At 38.0% G+C, this 22,322-nt stretch overlaps 1 protein-coding gene, 1 non-coding gene and 1 pseudogene across 2 annotated transcripts; 2 read left to right on the top strand and 1 right to left on the bottom strand.

The window, feature by feature from the left end:
- The first annotated feature begins 146 nt into the window (after positions 1-146).
- TRNAL-CAA (transfer RNA leucine (anticodon CAA)) lies at positions 147-230 on the top strand. The gene has a single exon. It is a non-coding gene; the product is annotated as a tRNA-Leu (tRNA).
- A 447-nt stretch (positions 231-677) lies between these two features.
- LOC126629693 (delta(8)-fatty-acid desaturase 1-like) lies at positions 678-3,230 on the bottom strand. Its single transcript, XM_050299793.1, has 2 exons — positions 2,866-3,230; positions 678-2,535 (listed from the first exon to the last, which is right to left on the bottom strand). Exon 2 carries the CDS (start codon positions 2,521-2,523, stop codon positions 1,180-1,182), a length of 1,344 nt encoding a protein of 447 aa, XP_050155750.1. The 5' UTR covers positions 2,524-2,535; positions 2,866-3,230; the 3' UTR covers positions 678-1,179.
- A 5,345-nt stretch (positions 3,231-8,575) lies between these two features.
- LOC126630543 (acidic endochitinase-like) lies at positions 8,576-9,409 on the top strand (annotated as a pseudogene).
- Positions 9,410-22,322: the final 12,913 nt, after the last annotated feature.

Raw genomic sequence — 22,322 nt, 5'->3', positions numbered from 1 at the left:
ACTGCTTAACACTTGAAATCGTAGAAATCGATTGAGGGTTTCAAGGTTTCTTGCCATTTTTACGTTTCAAAAGAGTAAATCGGTTGGTTGGTTTTTTTATGATCTAGTTTGCTCATATATTTTAATGAGCGATAACACTACAAGAAGTCAGGATGGCCGAGTGGTCTAAGGCGCCAGACTCAAGTTCTGGTCTTCGAAAGAGGGCGTGGGTTCAAATCCCACTTCTGACATTTCCTTTTGCCATTTTTTTTTTCAATTTTTCTAACTTTTACTCGATTTTTCTAATTTTGATCTCACTGTTTGAATTATACCACCCAAAATTTGATACTTCAAACTTAAAATTGGAATGACGAGACGAATTAATTCTAAGCTATATATGATGACCGCACCCCAAAAGAAGGTCAAGGTTGAAGAAATTGAGTAGAAGTGAGATGTTGTCAACGCATTGAAACAAGACGTTCTAACCAAACTTACATTACAACATGTACAAGATATGCTAAGGATTTTTCATTGAAGATAACTTGAACATCGGTGTGGCATAAGACGAATTGTAAATAAGGAAGAGCGGTTTGTACATTCAAAGGCGAATTGTAAAAGTTCATGTCTAAGGTCCGATTCATCGTGCACTCGTCTATGTCTAGGACTGAAATGGAAAACGTAACTCACTACATTCAAAGTATGATGAATAAATTGTGTCAAATTGGAAGGTAGAAGATGGATTACATGTTACGGTCCCCACAAAATGATACGATTAGTGGAGGTACATTTCCTTCGTGTCCAATCTCTTCTAATCGCTTCTAAATGAAAAATCATTCACCTCTGCCTTCAACGTACTTTGAACTTATGAAGTATCCAATCCAAAGGAACCCTAAACTCTTTGGCCACTATACCACAAATGGATATGGTTTCCAATAATCCATATCAAGAAGCCTGAAATACACTCAGAAATTCAACTTAGACTTCAAATTGTTTGTCCTTCATCAGAAGGAAGAAAGCGGATGATTATCGATTAGAGTAGGTTTAGTTTAAACATAGAAAACATATAAATCAAATATCAGAAAAAGACTGCCAAAAATAATATCAAATAGCAAATGAAAAACCTGCTGAAAAGGATGCCCCAACTTATAAACAGAGAAACCTAATGCAGGGGCGGTATTTAGATGAGCGTCGACACAAACATCAACCATGGGTATTAACAGCTTCCCAGGCCAAGTTCTTCGGGACGGGAAGGGTCATGTCCCAAGCCTGCTGAGCAGCATTCCTTAGCATCCTAATGGTAGTCACATTGGCATCCAAGAAGGACAAACTCTTGTAAGGTAAATTGTGCTTCTTGCATAGTTCCTTCACAGTGGGAGAAATCTTCCTCAGCTGGGAACGGGGCAATCGTGGGAACAAATGATGCTCAAGCTGAAACTGCAGGCCACCATAGAACCAGTCCATCCAACTCGAGCACAAAATATCCACGGTACCAGCTGTCTGCTTCTCAAACCAATCGTTGCCAGTTGGTGGTCCAAGATAAGTATCTCCTGTAAAATGGTTCAAAGTGAACTGAATGTGCTGAAGTGCTGTCACCGTAAAGCTCGCCAACACGAACATAAACCTCTCGCTCCAATTAGGCAGACATGAAACAAGGAGAGGAAACCAAGTCCAGAAAACAAGGATCCCCATTATGTTCAAAGCTCTATCTGGGATGCTCCTCTTCGAGAACAATAACAAGAACGTCTGTATAAACAAGTTTACCCTTCCAACAATCATGATTGGATAATACGTAAAATGCTGGTGGCTGACTAAAAATCTAGCCACGGCATCAAACGTCAGCTCTCTTCCGTAAAAGGTTGATGTTATTGACTGAAAGAATTTCGTGGACACAGCAAAAACCGGCATGTGTTGAAGATCAGGATCATAATCAAGGCTGTTGCAGGCAATGTGGTGGGCATTGTGGGTCCATTTCCACCAAGCAATGCTGATCCCAGTAAGGCAATTCCCAGCCAGAAATTGCGCGAGTTTGTTGTACCTGCGGCTAGACATGACCTGGTAATGCCCGGAGTCATGACCCATATAGGCACCCTGAACCCAGAGGACCCCCAACAAACAACCGCAACCGAAATGAACCAACACACTCTCAGACTTCAACACACCATACACAACAAGGTAAAGCATAGCCAGAATACTAATCACGGAGTAAAGGGCCCCATGCCCTTTGTTTTCAAACAAGCCGAGCTGGTTAAACTCAGAAGCAAGCTTCCTGTAATCCTTGGAGACCTCGGAGATCTCGAAATCTTTCAGATAGTACCCAGTGAAGAACTTTCCCAGGTACTTCCATGCTGATGGAGGATGGTAGGCAATGAATCCATCAGTGACGTCCTGGCCGGACATATTGAAGAGAATGGCATCCCCACCCGGATGATCTTTGGCCCAATCAGTGATATTGTAAACCTTGCCCTGGATAGAGATCCACAAATCCGAGGGCTTGTTGTGCAGCTTCAGCTGCTCGACAGTAATGTACTTCTTCTCACCCTCCATTGCTGTCCAATCCTAATGAATTCCAATCCAAAAACAATCAGATTTTCAAACAAAGGATCCGGATATGGATCGGATAACACAAACAAATCAACCCCAGATAACCCTTTTGGATCTGGGTTCTGGGTTTCGATACAAACACACAAACACAAACAGTTTGAGCAAAATCCTGCAATTTTAATGCAAAAAAAGCAGCAGAAATGCAGAGAAAAGAAGGAGAAAGTTTGAAACTTTCTTCCAGATTCAATCACAAACTAACAGTTATAGCAAAATACTGCCAGTTATAAAGCAAACATGCAGGACAAAGTATACACAATACAGACAAGAAGAGGAGAAAGATTGAACCTTTCTTCAAGGGTTTAGTCAAAACACACGCTCTTCCCAGCAAAATATACTCCCGACTTTCCAATCAACTAGACTAAATGCTGAACTCTTGGGTTTCCAGAAGAAATTTCAAAACCGCCTCCAAGGTATTTTCGAGCCTTCTGCTGCTGCGTTTTACAGAGCTAGTGTGTGTGAGAGTATATCCGAAGAGAGAGAGAGAGAGAGAGAGAGAGAGAGAGACCGCTCGTCTCGTATACAACGCGCTAATGTGTGTGGCAAGTTGTATTTTCGCCACGGCCGGTATCGTTGACCAGTCAACGGCGGTGAAAAAACGAGGGGGCAAGTTAGAGCGCGTTTTAAACCGCCGGGGGTGCGGCTGCGGGTGTGACTATTAGAGTAAAGATAACATGTTAAATCGGGCCAGTGGCAGCGAATATAAACACCTATCAATGCTTACACCTCTCATCGATAATGTAAGCATCAAAAGAATTGTGGACAAAACACTATGTTGAAAATTACATGGACGAATGCGATGGAAAACGATTTTTTTTTTGTACCTAATATTTCGGATGTTTAACAGTTGGAATTTGGCTACTTAATACTACAATTTAGCGGTATTTCTCTTCACTTGCAAATGAGAAGTCTTAGGTTCGATTCTTGCCAAAAACGAGTTTGAACCACATTATTACTAATATATTGTAAGGCTAAACTCATCCCCTTCCTTAGTATACATAATATCATTTATTTAAAAATATAAAAAAAAATTAGATTTAACGATTAAAACATACGGAGTACCAAATTTTATGAAGAATTTTTGGTGAGGGAAGATGTGTTAGCTTTTTTTTTTGGTCTAGCAAAAGAAAAACCTAACGACGAAGATTTGTTCGACTAAAAAAATGACAAGTTAGGCTAAAATGTAAATTATAAGTCCACACATAAAATTAAGCGATTAATAAAAAATATAAAAGAAAAAATTTATGCAAACATATCAACCTATTATACTTGAACATGACATGAAGCTTTGATGTGAGAAGAATAAACATATTCCAAATTATTACCTCCTCTGTACCACCCATCCATCTCCTCTCTCTTTCTTATTGATTAAGTTACCTATCGTGTGACGAACGAAGGGTGAAAATTTCCTAGCATCTCATTCAAGTGCAAGTCTCATTCACGCTAAAAAAAGAAATTAGTGCAAGTCTCATTCATGCTAAAATAAGAAGTAACTTAAATGGAATATTTTAGCCTTGATTATCATCCTTTTCATGTCATGTTTATCTAAAACAAGATATTTATAAGCACAATTTAGTTGACCAAACCATATTTGGTTTAGATGATTATTTTTTAAAGAACAAATTCGCCCACTTGAATGTTCTTTTGATTCAAGATGAACGTCATTTGATTAATATTCTTTCTTATATTTATTAATCTTCTTCCCATGATAGGATTAATACTAATTCTAACATTGAAGAACAAACATCTTAACCTAGGACGGTAGGATCTCCTCTTTGAAAACCTATTTGCAACGTTATTAGGATATTCAGGTACCTAATATTCTTTTATTATCTGTCTTTGAAGAAAATTTTCAATGTGCTGGAAATCAGTTTCATATACTTAGTGTCACAATATAAATGGTTGATCTTTTAGAAAACAAACTCCCTGGCTTGAATATTCTTTTATTAGTATTCTTTTGATTCGAAATGAACGTCATTTTATTAATATTCTTTCTTATATTTATTAATCTTCTTCCCATGATAAGATTAATACTAATTCTAACATTGAAGAACAAACATCTTAACTTAGGACGGTAGGATCTCCCCTTTGAAAACCTATTTCCAACGTTATTAGGATATTCAGGTACCGATTTTTCTCTTATTATCTATCTTTTGAGAAATATTTTAGTGTGTCGAAAATTTGGTCCAATACACCAAACAACATAATACAAATGGTTAAAATTTTCTTTCTTAAATGTCCAACCATTGGTTCATAACACTAAATATATGAAGACATGTTTTTGACATGCTAAAAAATATATTTAGCTCTTTGACGCAATCACATCACATGGGCCTCTTTTGGGATTTGGATCTTCTCTTGAGTACAAGCTTAGGATCCTCCTGACCAGCTCACATGAGTCGTTGGATTTTGATCTAACGATTACAATTATTATAATTTTTAGAGAAAATTTCTATTTGTAACCGTTTGGATCAAAATCTAACGGCTCACGTGGACTAGTTACGAGGATCCTGAGCACAGAGGATCCAGTTCCCCTCTTTTGTGTGCTGTGGTTTTGTGGGCCACTAGCAACTACCAGCAAATAAAAAACTTAGCGCTCCAGCAGTGGAACGCATCAATTTGTATAATTAATTAATATAATATTAATAAACTAATCTTATTTGGTTAATTATTAATATAAAAAGAATTAGTGGCTAGCAATGGACAGCAGGCAAGCACATGGAAAATGTCTAGAGTAACTTGTGGTTATGATCGTTTAATTTTAACTCAATTGGAGTAATGGTCTTTCAACTAAAAATTCATTACCATTGGTCCCTCAACTAAAAATTCATTATCATTGGTCTCTTAACTTTAATTCAACTAGAAAAATAGTCTCTTAACTTTAACCCAATTGTAGCAATGGTCCTTCCAACATAACTCGTTTTGAGAAAAAATTTGACGTAGTTGACGAAAATGACCATAATTACACACTTTGATGAGTTGAGGGACCCTAATTATATAAATGGTTATTTCAACATAACTTATTGAGTTGAGGGACCCTAATTATATAAATGGTTATTTCAACATAACTTATTTTGACAAAATTTTGACGAAATTGATGAAAATGACTATAGCTACATATTTTGATAAGTTGAGGGATCAATGGTAATTGATGAATTTTTAGTTGATGGACCATTGTTTCAATTTGATTAAAGTTGATGGATCATTGCTATAATTTACTCAAATGTCTAATATGAGAGGAAGGGATCTTGTCAACCCTAATGCCCTTTTGTGTCAATCCAGTACCAATATAATATATATATATATATATATATATATATATATAATTTTTATTTTTTTCGATTAAAATACAAAAAATTCAAGTTATTGAAAATGACAGCATAAGATGAATCAACGGCTAAGGCAGACCACAATCTCATTGCATGTCGCATGCTATTTGTCATATCCAAATAAATATACAGAAAAGGCCTGTACAAAATTAGAAAATAAATTGACATATATTTATCTAATTTTGGACATATTTTTAGTGGGAATTCTAGATTTTTTTACTCCAGGAATTCTGGAATTTGAAATTTGAATGCATGCTCCAATTATGCAAACTCAGTTTACTATTATGCTTTGTTGTAGAATTTTGTAAAATTTTATTAATTGGCATCTGCAACTTTGCAAGTCATGAGTTTGGTAATATGTGGTATATACTATATATTGTTGTAGCCGTTTAGAGATTCACTCTTGTTTGTATGATTGTGGAAGTTCACTCCAGATTAATTTATTAGTTACTAATGTACCTAATGGCATCCTTGTATTTGTCTGTGATTGTTTGTACCATACTTGACCAATCCCGAAACTACTGAGCACCGATCAATGTTATACCGTCAATGACCCATAAGAGTTTCCCTCCAACCAGGAGACCAATAACAGCGCGACACGTGTCGACATCAGAAGCCAATCATAGCGCGACACGTGTCAATATAAGAAGCCAATCACAACATGACACGTGTCAATGTCAGAATGAAACTAGAAAACTCTCTTATATAAATAGAGATCATTCTCTCACAATATTTCCTAATGTCATTTGTACTAAATCATTCACTTGTACTCACTAAAGAAGAGCTTGAACCTATGTACTTGTGTAAACCCTTCACAATTAATGAGAACTCCTCTACTCCGTGGACGTAGTCAATCTGGGTGAACCACGTACATCTTGTGTTTGCTTCCCTATCTCTATCCATTTACATATTTATCCATACTAGTGACCGGAACAATTTAGCGAAGGTCACAAACTTAACACTTTCTGTTGTACCAAAGTCCTCGCTGATTTTGTACAACAACAAGTTCAGATGTCCCAAAGAATTGGGCCGATTTTAGATTGGATTTTTGGGTTGGATAACATATTGGACTTGGGCCAGGATTATAGGTTATGGCATTTGGGTTGAAGGCTTAACAGATTTGGGCCAGGTTTAGTGTAAGATCCCACATTGCTCAGGGGTGAGGATCTTGTAAGCCTTATATGTATATTCCCATCTCTACCTAGCACGAGGCCTTTGGGAGCTTACTGGTTTCGGGTTCCATCGGAACTTAGCAATCCCATGATGGGTGACCCACTGGGAAGTTCTTGTGTAAGTTCCTAGAAACAAAACTGTGAGGGCGTGGTCGAGGCCCAAAGCGGATAATATTGTGCTATAGCGGAGTCGAACCCAGGATGTGGTGGGGGCCCGAGCTGGGATATGAAATTTAGAATTGGGCTTGGATTAGTGGGTCGTAAGGCCCAAAGATTTCATAATGGGTTTTGGGCTGGATAATAAGCTGGATTTATTACCACTGTACTGTTTCTTGTTAAAAAAAAAGACTGCTAGTTGAGAACAAAATAGTACTTTTTTTCAATTCTATCATGACTGTTTATTTTTTATTTACAAAACAGATGGAAACTGTAGCTAACAAGTGTGCCCCGAGTAGAATCGTACTTACTGTGTTGTTCGAACTATTAAAGAAAAAAATGAGGTGAAATGTGGAAACAATAAAGAGTAGAGGAATATTCACTTTGGATGCTTTTCTTTATTGTACTTGATTGGATGAATCTTCTATTGTAGTACATGATTATTTAATGAGTAAATTGTAGTTATAATCTTTTAACTTTAACTCAATTGGAACAATTGTTTCTCAATTAAAAATTCATTACTATTGGTCTCTCAACTCATCAAAACGTGCAGCTATGGTCTCTCAACTAAAAATACATTATCATTGGTCCCTCAACTTTAATTCAACTGGAGAAATGGTCCCTTAACTTTAAACAAATTGTAGCAATGGTCATTCCAACATAACTCGTTTTGACAAAAATTTTGACGTAATTGACAAAAATGACCAAAATTACACACTTTGATGAGTTGAGGGACCCTAATTATATACATGGTTATTCCAACATAACTTATTTTGACAAAATTTTGATGAAAATGACTATAGCTACACATTTTGATAAGTTGAGGGATCAATGGTAATGAATTTTTAGTTGAAGGATCATTGCTACAATTTACTCTTATTTAATTGAGAAGGATATCTCCTTATAATGTACTGAGAAGCCTATTGTTGGCTTATATATTGAATTTTATGCCACTTCTTATAAAAAAATATTCATGGGTACAGTACATGGGACCTAAATACACGACTATATTTGTGCATGTGGAAATTCATTTCGATTTCTAATTAAGTAGCCGTTTGGGTAAATCAACCGCTATTAACATAATAATTTGTGCTAGAATGAATCGTTTATGCGTGTTTGTTCACATACAGGCAAACTTGTTACACAGTTTTTCTGTTTATTTTTCTTAGTAAACAATATTTTCTACATTAAGGGTGAGAATGGTGAGCTTAGCCTCATAATTGGCTAGTAATGATGGGGTCAAATTTCTCCCATAAATTGAAGGAATGACATGTTTATCCGAACACTACACCAAGAAAGTAGAAGTTAACAAGAAATATTAAGCAAATTCTAGTGCAGATTATGGCACCAAAGTTAGGAATTTCACTAGCATTCCTCCTTTCAGTAACCCTAGCTCTACAATTCGGAGCTAAAGCTGATGGCATTGCCATTTACTGGGGACAAAATGAGAATGAGGGTACCTTGGAGGAGACTTGTGCCACAGGCAACAATGAATATGTCATCTTGGCTTTCCTTCCAACTTTTGGCAATGGCCAGACCCCCATGATCAACCTGGCTGGACACTGCGATCCATACATGAATGGCTGCACCGGTTTGAGCTCCGACATTAAATCATGCCAAGTGAAAGGTCTCAAGGTCATTCTTTCAATCGGAGGAGGAGCAGGGAGCTACTACCTTACATCTAAAGAGGATGCTAGGCAGGTAGCAACGTATTTGTGGAATAACTTTTTGGGGGGGAACCTCTTCATTGCGCCCGCTGGGTGACGTTTTGGATGGAATTGATTTTGATATCGAGGGAGGAACACCCATACATTGGGATGACCTAGCAAGGTTCCTCTCTGCTTATAGTAATAAAGAGAAGAAAATTTACTTCACTGTGGCTCCTCAGTGTCCTTTCCCTGATGCTTGGGTTGGAAGTGCCCTAAAGACGGGCCTTTTCGACAACGTTTGGGTGCAATTCTACAACAACCCACCATGCCAATACTCGTCCGGGGATCTTTTCCGGCGACAAAGATCTTCCTAGGACTGCCAGCTGCTGGAAGTGGATTCATTCCCGTGGGTGATCTCACTTCTAAAGTGCTTCCAGCAATCAAGGGTTCTTCCAAGTATGGAGGAGTTATGCTGTGGTCTAAGTACCAAGACAACTATAGCTCTTCCATCAAGAGCCATGTCTAAGATTAATTGTTGTACCTCTTTTTACTTCTCACACATCCTTTGTTAAATTATGTTTTTTTTTTATCTTCTTCAATTCATCTGATTCAACGGTCGAAAATTGGAAAGGTGTGAGAAATAAAAAGGGATTTGTGAATATCACACCCCTAAAATTATTGACAACTCTAGTTGTCTATGATGTCAATTTGTGTACTCTCTACGTACATATATCATAAGAATATTTTGTGTTTTTGATACTAATGCTCCTTCCCATTCCCATGCTTTGACTACAATATTATTGATTTAGTCATTCTAATTAACTTGACAACCTCCTAATTAACCAAACCTTCATCCAAAATACCACCATATCCTATGCCAAAGCAAGATGTTTTGTATTTCTTGCTATTAAGCATAACTCATGGTGGAAACAAAATTGACTTGATTTCAACCATTACAAGTTTTTATTATAGAATAGCTCAAAATTACCTTTTTCCCCATGCATCATGAGAAAAAAAAAATTGTATAGAATTTGAATATAAATTTTGATTTTTAGTCTAACACGTGAATAACACAAATTAAGTGGCGTAGAGCACGTGTGACGCTGATGCCTATACTGGAATACATGTGTAGCTCTTTTATAAACCTGTACATGGGCCTAGTTTGGTTCCGTTGAACAATGCACGTTCGATTGCCTATAATAGAACCTGGGAAAAAAAAGGTAGTCCTACAAACTAAAGCAGACCAACATGAGAAGAATGTACTTTATAAAACAAAACGCAACACAATGTAGACAAACATAGAATTAAAATTGTATTGTATCTCTACTGGATTGTGTAAAAGTTCAAGACAGTTTATAGATAGATGAGCAATCAGTTTCCTACTTTGCTCAAGAAATATATGTAAGAAGTGTTGGGATCTTCTTTTTTTTTTTTTTTTGTTTTTTGCAACGTGTGACGTTCATATAAAGTGTATAGGCAAATACTAATAATATCCTAATCTTATGATGGGGACTATTTTTGAGAGATTATATTCACACACCCCAAATTACTTCTTCCACATCTTTTAAATTTTTTAATATTTTCTACACACCACTAATATTTGATAGAAAAATATTAAAAAATTAAAAAAATGTGGAAGAAGTAATTTAGTATGTGTGAATATAATCTCTCTTATTTTTTTCCCAAAATCTGAGATGTCCACACTTTGAAAAATATGATTAATTTTTAGTGGGGCCTGAGTAATTCCACACTTCAAAGAAAACTTAAAAATAATAATAATAATTTTTTTTCTTTTCAAATTATTACTATTAGAGTGGGTGTTAAGTCTCTTTGACCGCGAGACCCACATTTCTTCAAAAAGTCTTAAGTACATTTGAAAACCAAAATACTAGTCTATTATCTTTTGTATTATTTTTTTTAATAAAAAAAGGGTAGTTTGATATGGATTTAAAGTAATTAAAAATTGAACCTATTTTAAAAGTTAAAAATCATTAAAAATTGAATCTATTTAAAAAATAGACCTATAAAATTAGATCTATTTCAAATTTTCTTTAAAAATAAAACTCATATATGTTGGTAAAATCTACTTTTTATTAAATAGTTAGTACAAATATATGTAATAAATATAACATTATTGAAAATTACGTTCTCTGAGAAAATGTAAGGTACTCAACAGCCATTTGAAAACTACAGTTAAGGTTGTCGGCTTGTCTTTCGTTCAAGAAAATTTCTCCACCACAGAACGTGAAAGTTAGATTTGCCTGCATAAATTGTGGCCTACAGATTGAAAAAAATCACGTCACGACCAACTTTTCTTTAATTCTTTAAAACGTTAATTTTGGATACGGACTTGATACCACGATGACAGTGTACTGTTATATTGAAAGTCTCTCAGAAGAGGAGAGAGAGGTGTGTTACTACTAAATACTGATTAGACTCTTCCCACTACAGATTGTTATAATGGCACTCATATGCCTTTGCATGCACACCCTACACAGATGAACGGTGTCGATATTACATCGATAAGATCATCCTTAAAGGAGATGTTAAATTCTAGGTAGAATGTTATGTATGTTGGAGAACAATTAAGAAATAAACAATATAACATAAATAAACAGAACTTGAAATTCACAATTTTATTTCACAAAAAGTACTTGCTATACAGAATGAAAAGTATACAATAAATACAGAAATTAATATAAGAATATCAACAATACTAACTTGATTACAGAAGGTAGACGCTAGCGTAAAAGCTATGTCCTTCGAACAGTAATTCCGTCTCACTCTTGTGCTTGTGGTTCTATAACGTCTGCTCGACCAGGATACAACTACCTAATCCTACAACCCGCAGTGGATTATAGAATTCTAGCGAATTGCTTTGTGTGTTTACTCTATTTGGAAAGTTTGTACGGAAGAAAAGGAAGAAGAAAAGATGATGAGATGATGAACTGAGGACTCCAGTTATATAGGCTCTTTCATACATCTTCAAATACCTTTTGGATGTATCTGAAGCTTTACAACTCTCTACAAAAGGTTGTATCTTTAATCAAAACGTTTTTAATTAATTTAATTAAAAACTTAATTCGAAATTAAAACTAATTGATCAGATTAATTTTAATTCTTAGGCCCCAAGTGCCCCAAGGCCCTTGTCTTGATTAATTAATATTAATTTATATTAATATTATGGTATAATCATCAAGCCCAATCCACAGAAATGGTGGCCTAAGCCTCAACTCCCATTCCAAGTGGTCCAACACATAACTAATATTGTAGAAGACAAAACATATATAAAGGTATTTTGGAATCTTGTTTTCACCAATGTGGGACAAGAGTCTCAAAACTTCCAACAATACCCCACATTTTGAGACGACTATTTAGTCATAAAGAAACTAAGATACGAGAGTAAACAATAGATGTGACAGACATCAGGAGAGGTGTCTTTTGGACTTGAACCTACCTTAGTATATATTTATCGGATTTACTAGATGACGCAGTGAATATAAAATCTTGAACTGTTCATCTCCGCAGTAAACCAAGACAATAAGCAAAACATATGCCACACCAACACATCGCAAATTCATACGTTTGTGTTCATTTTGGTCCTGAACAAATCCTGGATTCATGAGAGCTTTAGAGAATGTAGCCATATAATTCTCATAAATGCGACCCCACATTTTCTCTCATATAGGTGATATTGATTAAGAATAGGCTGCTACTATTCCACTTGACTTACAAGTATCAATATCATTAAACTAATGTATCCTATACTCATCAGCAGTCACCACACTTCTTCCATCATAGGAATGGGTATGTAAGTGTGTTTCTTCTTGAATCTAGCCAAACCAGTTTGCCTATTGAACCTAGACCATGGGATCTCCAATCAACTAGGTTAGATTTCCATTTGGCAGTTTCATTTTACTCTATTGGCTTTAAACCCATTCCCCTCGATGTATGCTTAACTTGCTCTCTAGATAAGCCTTTAGTAAGCGGATCTGCAATATTATCTTTTGACTTGACATAGTCAATAGAAATTACACCACTAGAGAGCCATTGCTTTATTGTATTATGCCTTCGTCTAATTTGTCTAGACTTCCCATTGTATACACTATTTTTAGCTCGATATTGTGCAGCTAAACTATCACAGTGTATACATATTGCTGTTACAGGTTTAGGTCAGATGGGAACATCTTCCAAAAAATCTCTTAGCCACTCAGCTTCTCCTCCAGCCATATCAAGAGCTATAAATTCCGATTCCATAGTTGATCGGGCTATGCATGTTTGTTTGGAAGATTTCCAAGATATTGCTGCTCCTCCCAAAGTAAATACATATCCACTTGTGGATTTCGTATCAGTACTATCCGATATCCAATTCGCATCTGTAAATCCTTCAAGCACGGGAGGATACCTCGTATAATGCAATCCATAATTCATTGTATGCTTTAAGTATCTCAAAACTCGAATTAAAGCTTCCCAATGATCATGCCCAGGATTGCATGTATATCTACTCAGTTTACTCACGGAGTATGCTATATCAGGCCTTGTACAGTTCATAATGTACATAAGGCTTCCAATAACTTGTGAGTATTCACGTTGAGATATAGCATCACCTTTATTTTTCTTAAGTTTGCTATTGGCATCAAAAGGAGTAATTGTATCTTTACTTTCCAAATGACCATATTTCCTAAGTGTAGCTTCTATATAATGGGACTGAGTAAGAATATATCCTTCTTGGTTTCTTTTTATTTTTACACCAAGAATCACATCAGCTAGTCCAAGATCTTTCATATCGAAATTTGATTTCAATATCTTCTTGGTCCAATTTATTATCTCTTTGTTAGTTCCCATTATAAGCATATCATCTACATATAAACACAACATAACGCAAGCATTATTTTGAGTTTTTGTGTAGACACACTTATTACACTCTCATTTATCTTAAAACCGTGTGTGATCATAACATGGTCAAATTTTTCATGCCATTGCTTAGGAGCTTGTTTAAGCTCATATAGCGATTTCATAAGTTTACACACTTTGTGTTCTTTACCTTTAACTACAAACCCCTCGGGTTGTTCCATATATATTTCCTCATCTAAGTCTCCATTTAAGAACGCAGTCTTTACATCCATTTGATGTATTTCCATGTTATGGAGTGCAGCTATAGCAATCAATAGTCTTATTGAGGTAATTCTCGTTACAGGTGAGTATGTATCAAAGAAATCCAAACCATGTTTTTGACGGTATCCTTTAGCTACCAAACGAGCCTTATATTTGTCAATTGTACCATCTGGTTTTAATTTCTTCTTAAAGATCCATTTGTACCCAATTGGCTTATTGCCAGGGGGCAAATCGACTAATTCCCATGTATGATTTTGCATAATGGAATCTATCTCACTGTTAACCGCATCCTTCCAAAATGGAGCTTCAGGAGTGGACATGGCCTCCTTGAATGATTGAGGTTCTGTCTCGGTTAATAAGGTCACAAAATCAGGCCCAAAGTCCTTTCAAATTTTTGACCTTTTACTTCTTCTAGGTTCAAGTTCTTCTTCTTCTTGAACTCTAGACGAGGTTGAACCATCATCATGTTCTCTAGGTTCGTTTGTAACCTCAGATACATCATCATGTAATCTCTTTTTCAATAAATTAGACTTGCCTATTTTGTATGGAAAAATATCCTCAAAAAATATTGCATTTATAGATTCTATAATAGTATTGACATGTATATCACTTACTTCGGAATGAAAAACTAAGAATCTATAAGCTGAACTATTAGATGCAAAACCAATAAAAACACAATCTATAGTTTTAGGCCCTAATTTTGTTCTCTTTGGCAATGGAACTTGTACTTTTGCAAGGCAACCCCACACTTTAAGCAATTTAAACGTTGGAGTTCTTCCTTTCCATAATTCATATGGTGACTCATTTCTCGTTTTAGGTGGAATTCGATTCAAAATTTTATTTACAGTAAGTAAAGCTTCGCCCCACATATTGTGTGGAAGCCCAGAGCTATTCAACATGGAATTGATCATGTCTTTAAAAGTCCTATTTTTCCGTTCGGCAATACCGTTTTGTTGTGGTGTATAGGGGGCTGTTGTTTGATGAATTATGCCATGTGTGGCACAAAATTCAGCAAAGGCATGAGACTCATATTCTCCTCCCCTATCGGACCTTAAGACTTTAATCTTCTTGTTAAGTTGATTTTCAACTTCTGCCTTATATGTCTTAAACATATTCAAGGTCTCATCTTTACTATGAAGTAAATAAACATAACAATACTTACTGAAATCATCTATAAATGTTACATAATAGTTCTTTCCACCACGAGTTGGATATGATCTAAAATCACACAAGTCACTATGAATTAAATCTAACAAATCATTGGATTTTTCATGCACTGATTTAAAGCTTTGACTTGCAAATTTCGATTTTGTACAAGTTTCACATTTAACATTATCTAGATAATCAATTTTAGGTAGCAAACCTAAATTATGCATTCTAAAAAGAGAACGGAAATTTACATGTCCTAATCTAGAATGCCATAAATTAGAAGAATCAACAATATAAGCAGAAGCATTATTTATTTCATTAATAGCATTAGCAAGTACATTGAGTTTGAATAATCCATCAGCAAGGTAGCCCTTTCCCACAAACATTCCCCCTTTAGTTAATACAAACTTATTGGACTCAAATACTAGTTTGAATCCCTTATTACTAAGGATAGGACCAGAAACAAGATTCTTCCTTATATCGGGGACATGCAGCACATCAAGAAGGGTTAATTCCTTTCCAGAAGTGAATTTCAGAACACACTTCCCTATTCCAGCCACAACAGATGCGGATGCATTTCCCATAAACAGCTGCTCGTTTCCCTCGATTTTCTGGTACGAAGAGAACATATTTCTGTCACCACATACATGGCGAGTTGCACCAGTATCTATCCACCAATCAGCGTGGTCAGATACAAGGTTAATTTCAGAAATCATTGCAGCCAGTGCATCCACATTGTTTTCAATCAGGTTTGCGCGGTTGTTGTTGCCTTGATTTCCAGGACCTTGATCCTTTCGATGGCGACATTCTTGAGCCCTATGGCCTTGCTTTCCACAAACCCAACAACTTCCCTTGATTTTCTTGAAGTCTTTGCCTTTCGCACCAGGGATAAAGTGGCTTTCCTTCTTCTTAGTTTTTTGGAATTTTGGCCTTTGCTTTGATGAACTTCCTTAAACAACATTCGCCTTGGCTTCCATACTCGAAACCAGGCCCTTCTCATTCTTTCTGTTATCTTCCTCAATTCTCAGCCTTACAATGATATCCTCAAGGGTCATCTCCTTTCGTTTGTGCTTGAGATAACTCTTGAACTCTTTCCAAGAAGGTGGCAGTTTTTCTATAATGGACGCCACTTGGAAAGACTCATTGATTACCATTCCTTCAACATGAATGTCATGGATGATTTTATGGAGATCTTCAATTTGAGAGACAACAGACTTGGAATCCACCATTTTGTAGTCCAAAAATTTGCCCACGACAAATTTCTTTGAACCAGCATCCTCGGTTTTATATTTTTTCTCAAGTGATTCCTAAAGTTCCTTGGCCGTTTTGCACACCATGTAGACATCATACAATGAATCATCTAATGCATTAAAAATATAGTTTATGCAAAGGAAATCATTATGTTTCCAGGCATCTATAGCCATCAAAGTTTCTGCAGAAAAAATATTTTCTCCATCTGCAGTAGGTTCAGTCTCACGCAGAACATTAGCCAAATTCAAGGTTGTCAGATAAAACAGCATTTTCTGCTGCCATCGTTTGAAGTCTCCGCCCTTAAATTTCTCAGGCTTCTCAGAAAGAGGTTTAGTTCCTGATTGTTCCATACTGTTCGAAGATTGTTGGAGAACAATTCAAAAATAAACAATATTGTGAACACGAAATTTTCCTGAAAATGAAAGAGACAAGAACAACGTGCACAAACAAATATTTGTATTTGATGATTTTGGGTTACAATCTCTCTCTATTTTGATCATCTGATTCGATCTCCGTAAGGTATTGATTTGTGGATGTTTCGTTGATCCAAGGGCTGTCGAGGCGTGATCTTGGATGAACTGTTGGAAGTTTCTTCAAAGGGCCGTGGGCTTGATCTTTGAAGGTGGATTTGAGCGGATCTTCAAGGAACCGTTGGGGCTTGATCTTGAGGATGAGTGTTTCTTCAAGGGCCGTTAAGGCTTGATCTTGAATAACGGTGATGAACGGATCTTCAAGGGCTTTTGGGCTTGATCTTGAAGAACAGTGATGAACGGATCTTCAAGGGCTTTTGGGCTTAATCTTGAAGAACGGTTGGATGTGTGGATTTGTCGACGTTATTGATCCAAAGGGCCGTTGGGGCTTGATCTTGGATGAACAGATGATGAACGATGGTGCTTTCTTCAAGGGCCGTTGGGGCTTGATCTTAGAAGAACGATGAACGAAGAACGAAGAATACTTTCTTCAAGGGCCGTCGGGGCTTGATCTTGAATTTGGTGGAAGTTCTTCACGGGGCCGTCGGGGCTTGATCTTGAAGGTGGATGATTGTTGATCCAAAGGGCCGTTGGGGCTTGATCTTAGGATGAACGATGAATGAAGATTGAAGATCGAAGAGAGCTTTCTTGATTCTTCGGGAGCCTGGATACTTGAGAGCTTCAGAGTTTCAGAGTTTCAGAGCTTCAAGAATTTTGCCTAATGATTTTGGTTCCTCCTTAAAATGAATGAAATGGCTTCTATTTATAGAATTTTCCAAGGCCTAATTTTGAATATAATATTCCAGATGAAATAAGTCGTTTCTGCCAGATGTTGACATGTGTCCTGTTTGATGACTTTTCCAACTTCGATTTTTTTGTTTAGACATACGCTACGTGTAAAATTTATGTAATACATGAGCGTTGAAACTTTGATTTATCGGTCAACATTTATTTACCGAAATTTCGATGTCTACAAATGCCCCCACTTCAAGGCGCGTCGTATACATGTGCTTGTCACGTGTAGGAGATGCGTTTTGAAGTCCCTTAATGTAGATGTCGATCCAAGGGCCGTTGGGGCTTGATCTTGAATTGGGCTGTAGATTTCTTCAAGGGCCGTTGAGGCTTGATCTTGAATTGGGTTGGAGATTTCTTCAAGGGCCGTCGAGGCTTGATCTTGAAGGTTGAAATTGGACCACAAGGAGCTTCATGTGGTAGATGATCTTTGGCTTTGGTAATGGATGAATCGGCACGTATTTTGTTGCGCTTGTTGACTTTCCACATCTTTGATCTTGAACTGGGTTGGAGGATTTTCTGGATTCCTCCAATTGTTGATTTTCCACAGCTTATTCTTGAACTGGGTTTTGATTCAAGAGTGGTAGACAATTGATCTTGAATCGGACTTGTGATTTCTTCAAGGGCCGTCGAGGCTTGATCTTGAATTTGGCCGGAAACTTCTTTAAGGGCTGTTGAGGCTTGATTCTTGAAGGTTGACTCGAACACATGGCAAGCAGGCACGAGGTAAAGGTGACGACTTGTTGCTTTGTTCAATCTTTCTAATTCACACCTGAGCAGTTTGGTCAACGGTATGATCTTCAAGATTGATGGGCTCTTCTTCCAGTTGGTGACTTGATCTTTAAGGATTTGATTCAAGGGTGGTGAAACGGCACATGCAGCCCACAACGCCTAGCAAGTCGACCCAAGAATTTGAGGGTCAAAACGAGTCCTCCACCCAGAGTGATTGCAAACCTGATGATATGAGATACTTTTGATTTTGAAGAAGTAGCGGATGAATCGACACGTGCTTTATTGTGCTTGTCTCCACATGCTTCAATGTATCATTTTCCCTTGTCTTATCTATTCTTCTGGCAGAATGTAGCATCTTCTCGAGTTCTTCAGCTCAGACTCCTTCTGCTGAGCTGACTGTGCAGGCTGCATTCTTCTCTGCTTGTTTCTTCTGCACGTTGTCTCCACATGCTGCAAGGTATCATTTTCACTTGCCTTATCTGTTCTTCAGGCTGATGTGGCAGCTTCTTTGGAAGTACAGCAGCAGTGGGGACGAGTACTCGAGAGCAGTGCTAGGTAGGCAATCGGGGAAGGGTTCTAAGCAGTCAGTTCCTTACCCGAGTTTGAGTGAAGGTTCCGGCATATTGTTTTCTTTATCCTTGTCTTTGTAGGTAAGAACAAGGATAAAGGAAAGGACAGGGAGAACGCATGATATGAGATACTCTTGCTTTCTACCCCGGTGATATGAGATACTTTTGCTTTGGTGTCATTTGTTTGCAGAGGTACCCCAAGGAATAAGAAACACTGAGTGACTCGAGAGGCTTCGTTGGGAAGGCATTCTCAGAGATGAAGAAAGGTTCTCGGAGATGAAGAAATGTTCTGTATGTCTGCCTTGCTATGAAGGGTGAAGGTGGACAGTTATAGGAAATTCTTTAGTACCTGTAGAGGTACTATTCTTTTACTCGTGTCGGCAACCAATGCGTGATTGATCAGTATGGCTTCACGTGCTTTCTTCTTTATCAGAAATCTTCGACAAATTGTCCGTAATTTTCGTCAAGCTGAGTGTGCATGTGACAGGTGTTGACGAGGCTGAAAAAGACTGGCGCCTCTTCGATATCTGGGATTGGCGCTTCGAAAAATTGCCCGTGATTTCCGCAAAGCTAAGTTTGCGCGTAACGGGTGCTGACGAGGCTGAAAAAGACTGGCGCCTCTTCGATATCTGGGATTGGCGCTTTAACAAATTGCCCGTGATTTCCGCAAAGCTGAGTTTACGCGTGACGGGTGCTAACGCGTCTGGAAAAGCAAGATGCTTCTCCGATTTCTGAGCTTGCCTTTTTGATTTTTTGAATTGGCCTTTTCGAATTCTGAGCTCGCCTCTTCGATCTCTGAAATCCCGTCGAATGCTGATTTTTATAGAGGCACGCAGTTCGTTTCAAAGCACACTTGAATTTTCGCTTGTAGAAACTCCCTTATTGTACTTCTAAGATCTTGATTTATCCGACCTCTTCTTCCTTCAACACCTTTGAAAATGTCTGGACCTTCCGACCGTCGTTTTGATTTGAATCTTGGTGAAGAGGCAGTCCCGCCTTCTCCAGACAACATATGGCGCCCATCCTTCATATCCCCTACTTGTCCTCTTACCGTTGGGGATTCAGTGGTGAAGAATGATATGACCGCTGCGGTGGTGGCCCGAAACCTTGTCACTCCCAGAGATAACAGACTACTTTCCAAACGGTTTGATGAGTTGGCTGTTAAGGATTCTCTGGCTCTCAGTGTGCAGTGTGCAGGTTCTGTGTCTAATATGGCCCAACGCCTATTTGCTCGAACCCGTCAAGTTGAATCATTGGAGGCTGAAGTGACGAGTCTCAAAAGGGAGATTAGAGGGCTCAAGCAGGAGAATAAACAATTGCATAAGCTCGCACATAGCTATGCGACAAACATGAAGAGGAAGATTGACCAGATGCAGGAATCTGATGGTCAGATTTTACTTGATCATCAGAGGTTTGTGGGTTTGTTCCAACAACATTTGCCTTCGTCATCTAGGGCTGTACCGCGTAATGATGCTCCAAATGATCAACCTCCGGCTCCTCTTCTTCCTGGAGTTCCGCCGAGTGATGAGGCTTCACACAAGCAACCTTGAAGATCCCCTCCTGTAAATTTGATTTGTTTTTTTTTTTTTTTTAATTTTTATGACATGCGAAACGCGAATTTATGTAAATTTTTTTAGAGAAATAAATAAAAGATGGACTTTACTAAATGCATTATATATATATATTTGTATATGTTTCTCATGGTGCTAGATGCTCCACCATTTTTTTTTTATTTTTTTTCGGTGCTGGATGCACCCACCACTTCCCTTTTTTTTTTTTTTTTTTTTTTTTTTTTTTTTTATCACGTGGTGCCAGACGCACCACCACCTTCATTTCCTTTTTTTTTGTTTTTTTAATCATGCACCTATTATTATATATATATATTTTAGGGTGATGGCTGACACCATCATTTTTTTATTTTTTATTATTATTATTATATATATATATATTTTTTTATTTTTTTATTTTTTTTTATTTTCGCTTTCGGTGCTGGATGCACCATGTCTCCTCTTTTCCCTTTTTTTATAAATTTTTTTTTGTCCTTTTCATGCATACATACATACGTACATACATATACATATAGATATATATATATATAGGGTGCGGGATTGGAGCTTGGAGGAGGAAGAAGGAGGAGCACGGAGGAAGATGACTTACTTGCTGCCGACGGTGCTACCACGGGAGGTGTGAGAGCAGCTGGTCCTGGAGTGAGCGACACCATTGTTGTTCGTCTAAGAGAGACGGAGAGAGAATTACGGTAGGCTTACGGTCTCCGAATGTCACCACTTTGCTGCTGCTTTTCCGTTGCTATCGACCGAGACGAGGGTGCACGTTGTGGTATCTGGGCTCACGGATGGGACTCTCGCTGGGCAGAGAGGAACAAGGAGCAGCCGTCTGAACCTTGGGGGAGTCGACAGCAGCAGGGAGCGGATAACATCTCTCTTTCTTCGGCTGCTCTCATGATCTCCGGCTTTGAGTTTCTGTTTGGATGACATTGGATAACCGATCTCCATGTCCAACAAACATCTGCTCCGCATGGACTTTCAAAACGAGCTGCCTGCGTAAGTAATGATCTTTCCCTGATCAGCCAACTGACCATGTTTCACCGTCGAGATCACCACGTCGACTTGCTTGATCACATTCACCGAGCTCTCGTGATCGTACAAATCACCCAGGATGAAATTGACGCCCAGAACCTTGAAATTCTCGATGACTTTGGACTTTGCTATATTGGAGGAGGGTAGCTTATCGAACCAAAATGTGGGTGGGGTACTGCTGCTGACGGTGCTGCTACAGGAGGAGCGAGAGCAGCTGGTCCTTGGTCGGACCTTTTGACCCGGCCGCGATCAAGCTCAGCACCACGTGGATGGACAACGGCTTTGAGGGAAATGTAATAGTTGACGGTGGAGCTATAGAGACGAGTGGGCTTGATGGGTGTACGGACCGAGAGAGAAATGAGAGTTAGCTGAGAGACGGACCTGGATTCTAACTTGAGGTCCGTGAGCTCGCCGGACCTGGATTTGGGTGACATCCTCCTTCTATGCCGTTCTTCTCTCTTTCTGCCTCAACAAAACATCCCAACTTTTCCTGCAATTTCCCATCCTGCTAAACTTTCATCCCAAAATTGTGGGTTCAAATTCCATTCCACCTAGACCTTCCCGGTGTCTTGTTCTTGCTTCTTCTTCCACTTCTTCTTAGGCTGCCAGAGGGAGAATGCAAATTCTCGTTTCCTTGGGCAAGAATCAAGCTTTTCGTACACAATCCCCGCCACCTAAACTGATTTCAGCTTCCTTTTCCAATTTTTCATCTGTAAATTTGGGGGGGGGGTTGCAATGTTGCGCCAAGGGATAACTGTTCTACT

Source organism: Malus sylvestris, chromosome 7 (assembly GCF_916048215.2).
Source record: "Malus sylvestris chromosome 7, drMalSylv7.2, whole genome shotgun sequence".
Lineage (NCBI taxonomy): Eukaryota > Viridiplantae > Streptophyta > Magnoliopsida > Rosales > Rosaceae > Malus > Malus sylvestris.
This window is presented reverse-complemented; position numbering and strand designations above follow the sequence as displayed.

What these genes read in the sequence shown, in the direction of transcription:
- LOC126629693 (XM_050299793.1), bottom strand. Translation starts at nt 2,523, where the DNA reads ATGGAGGGTGAGAAGAAGTACATTACTGTCGAGCAGCTGAAGCTGCAC.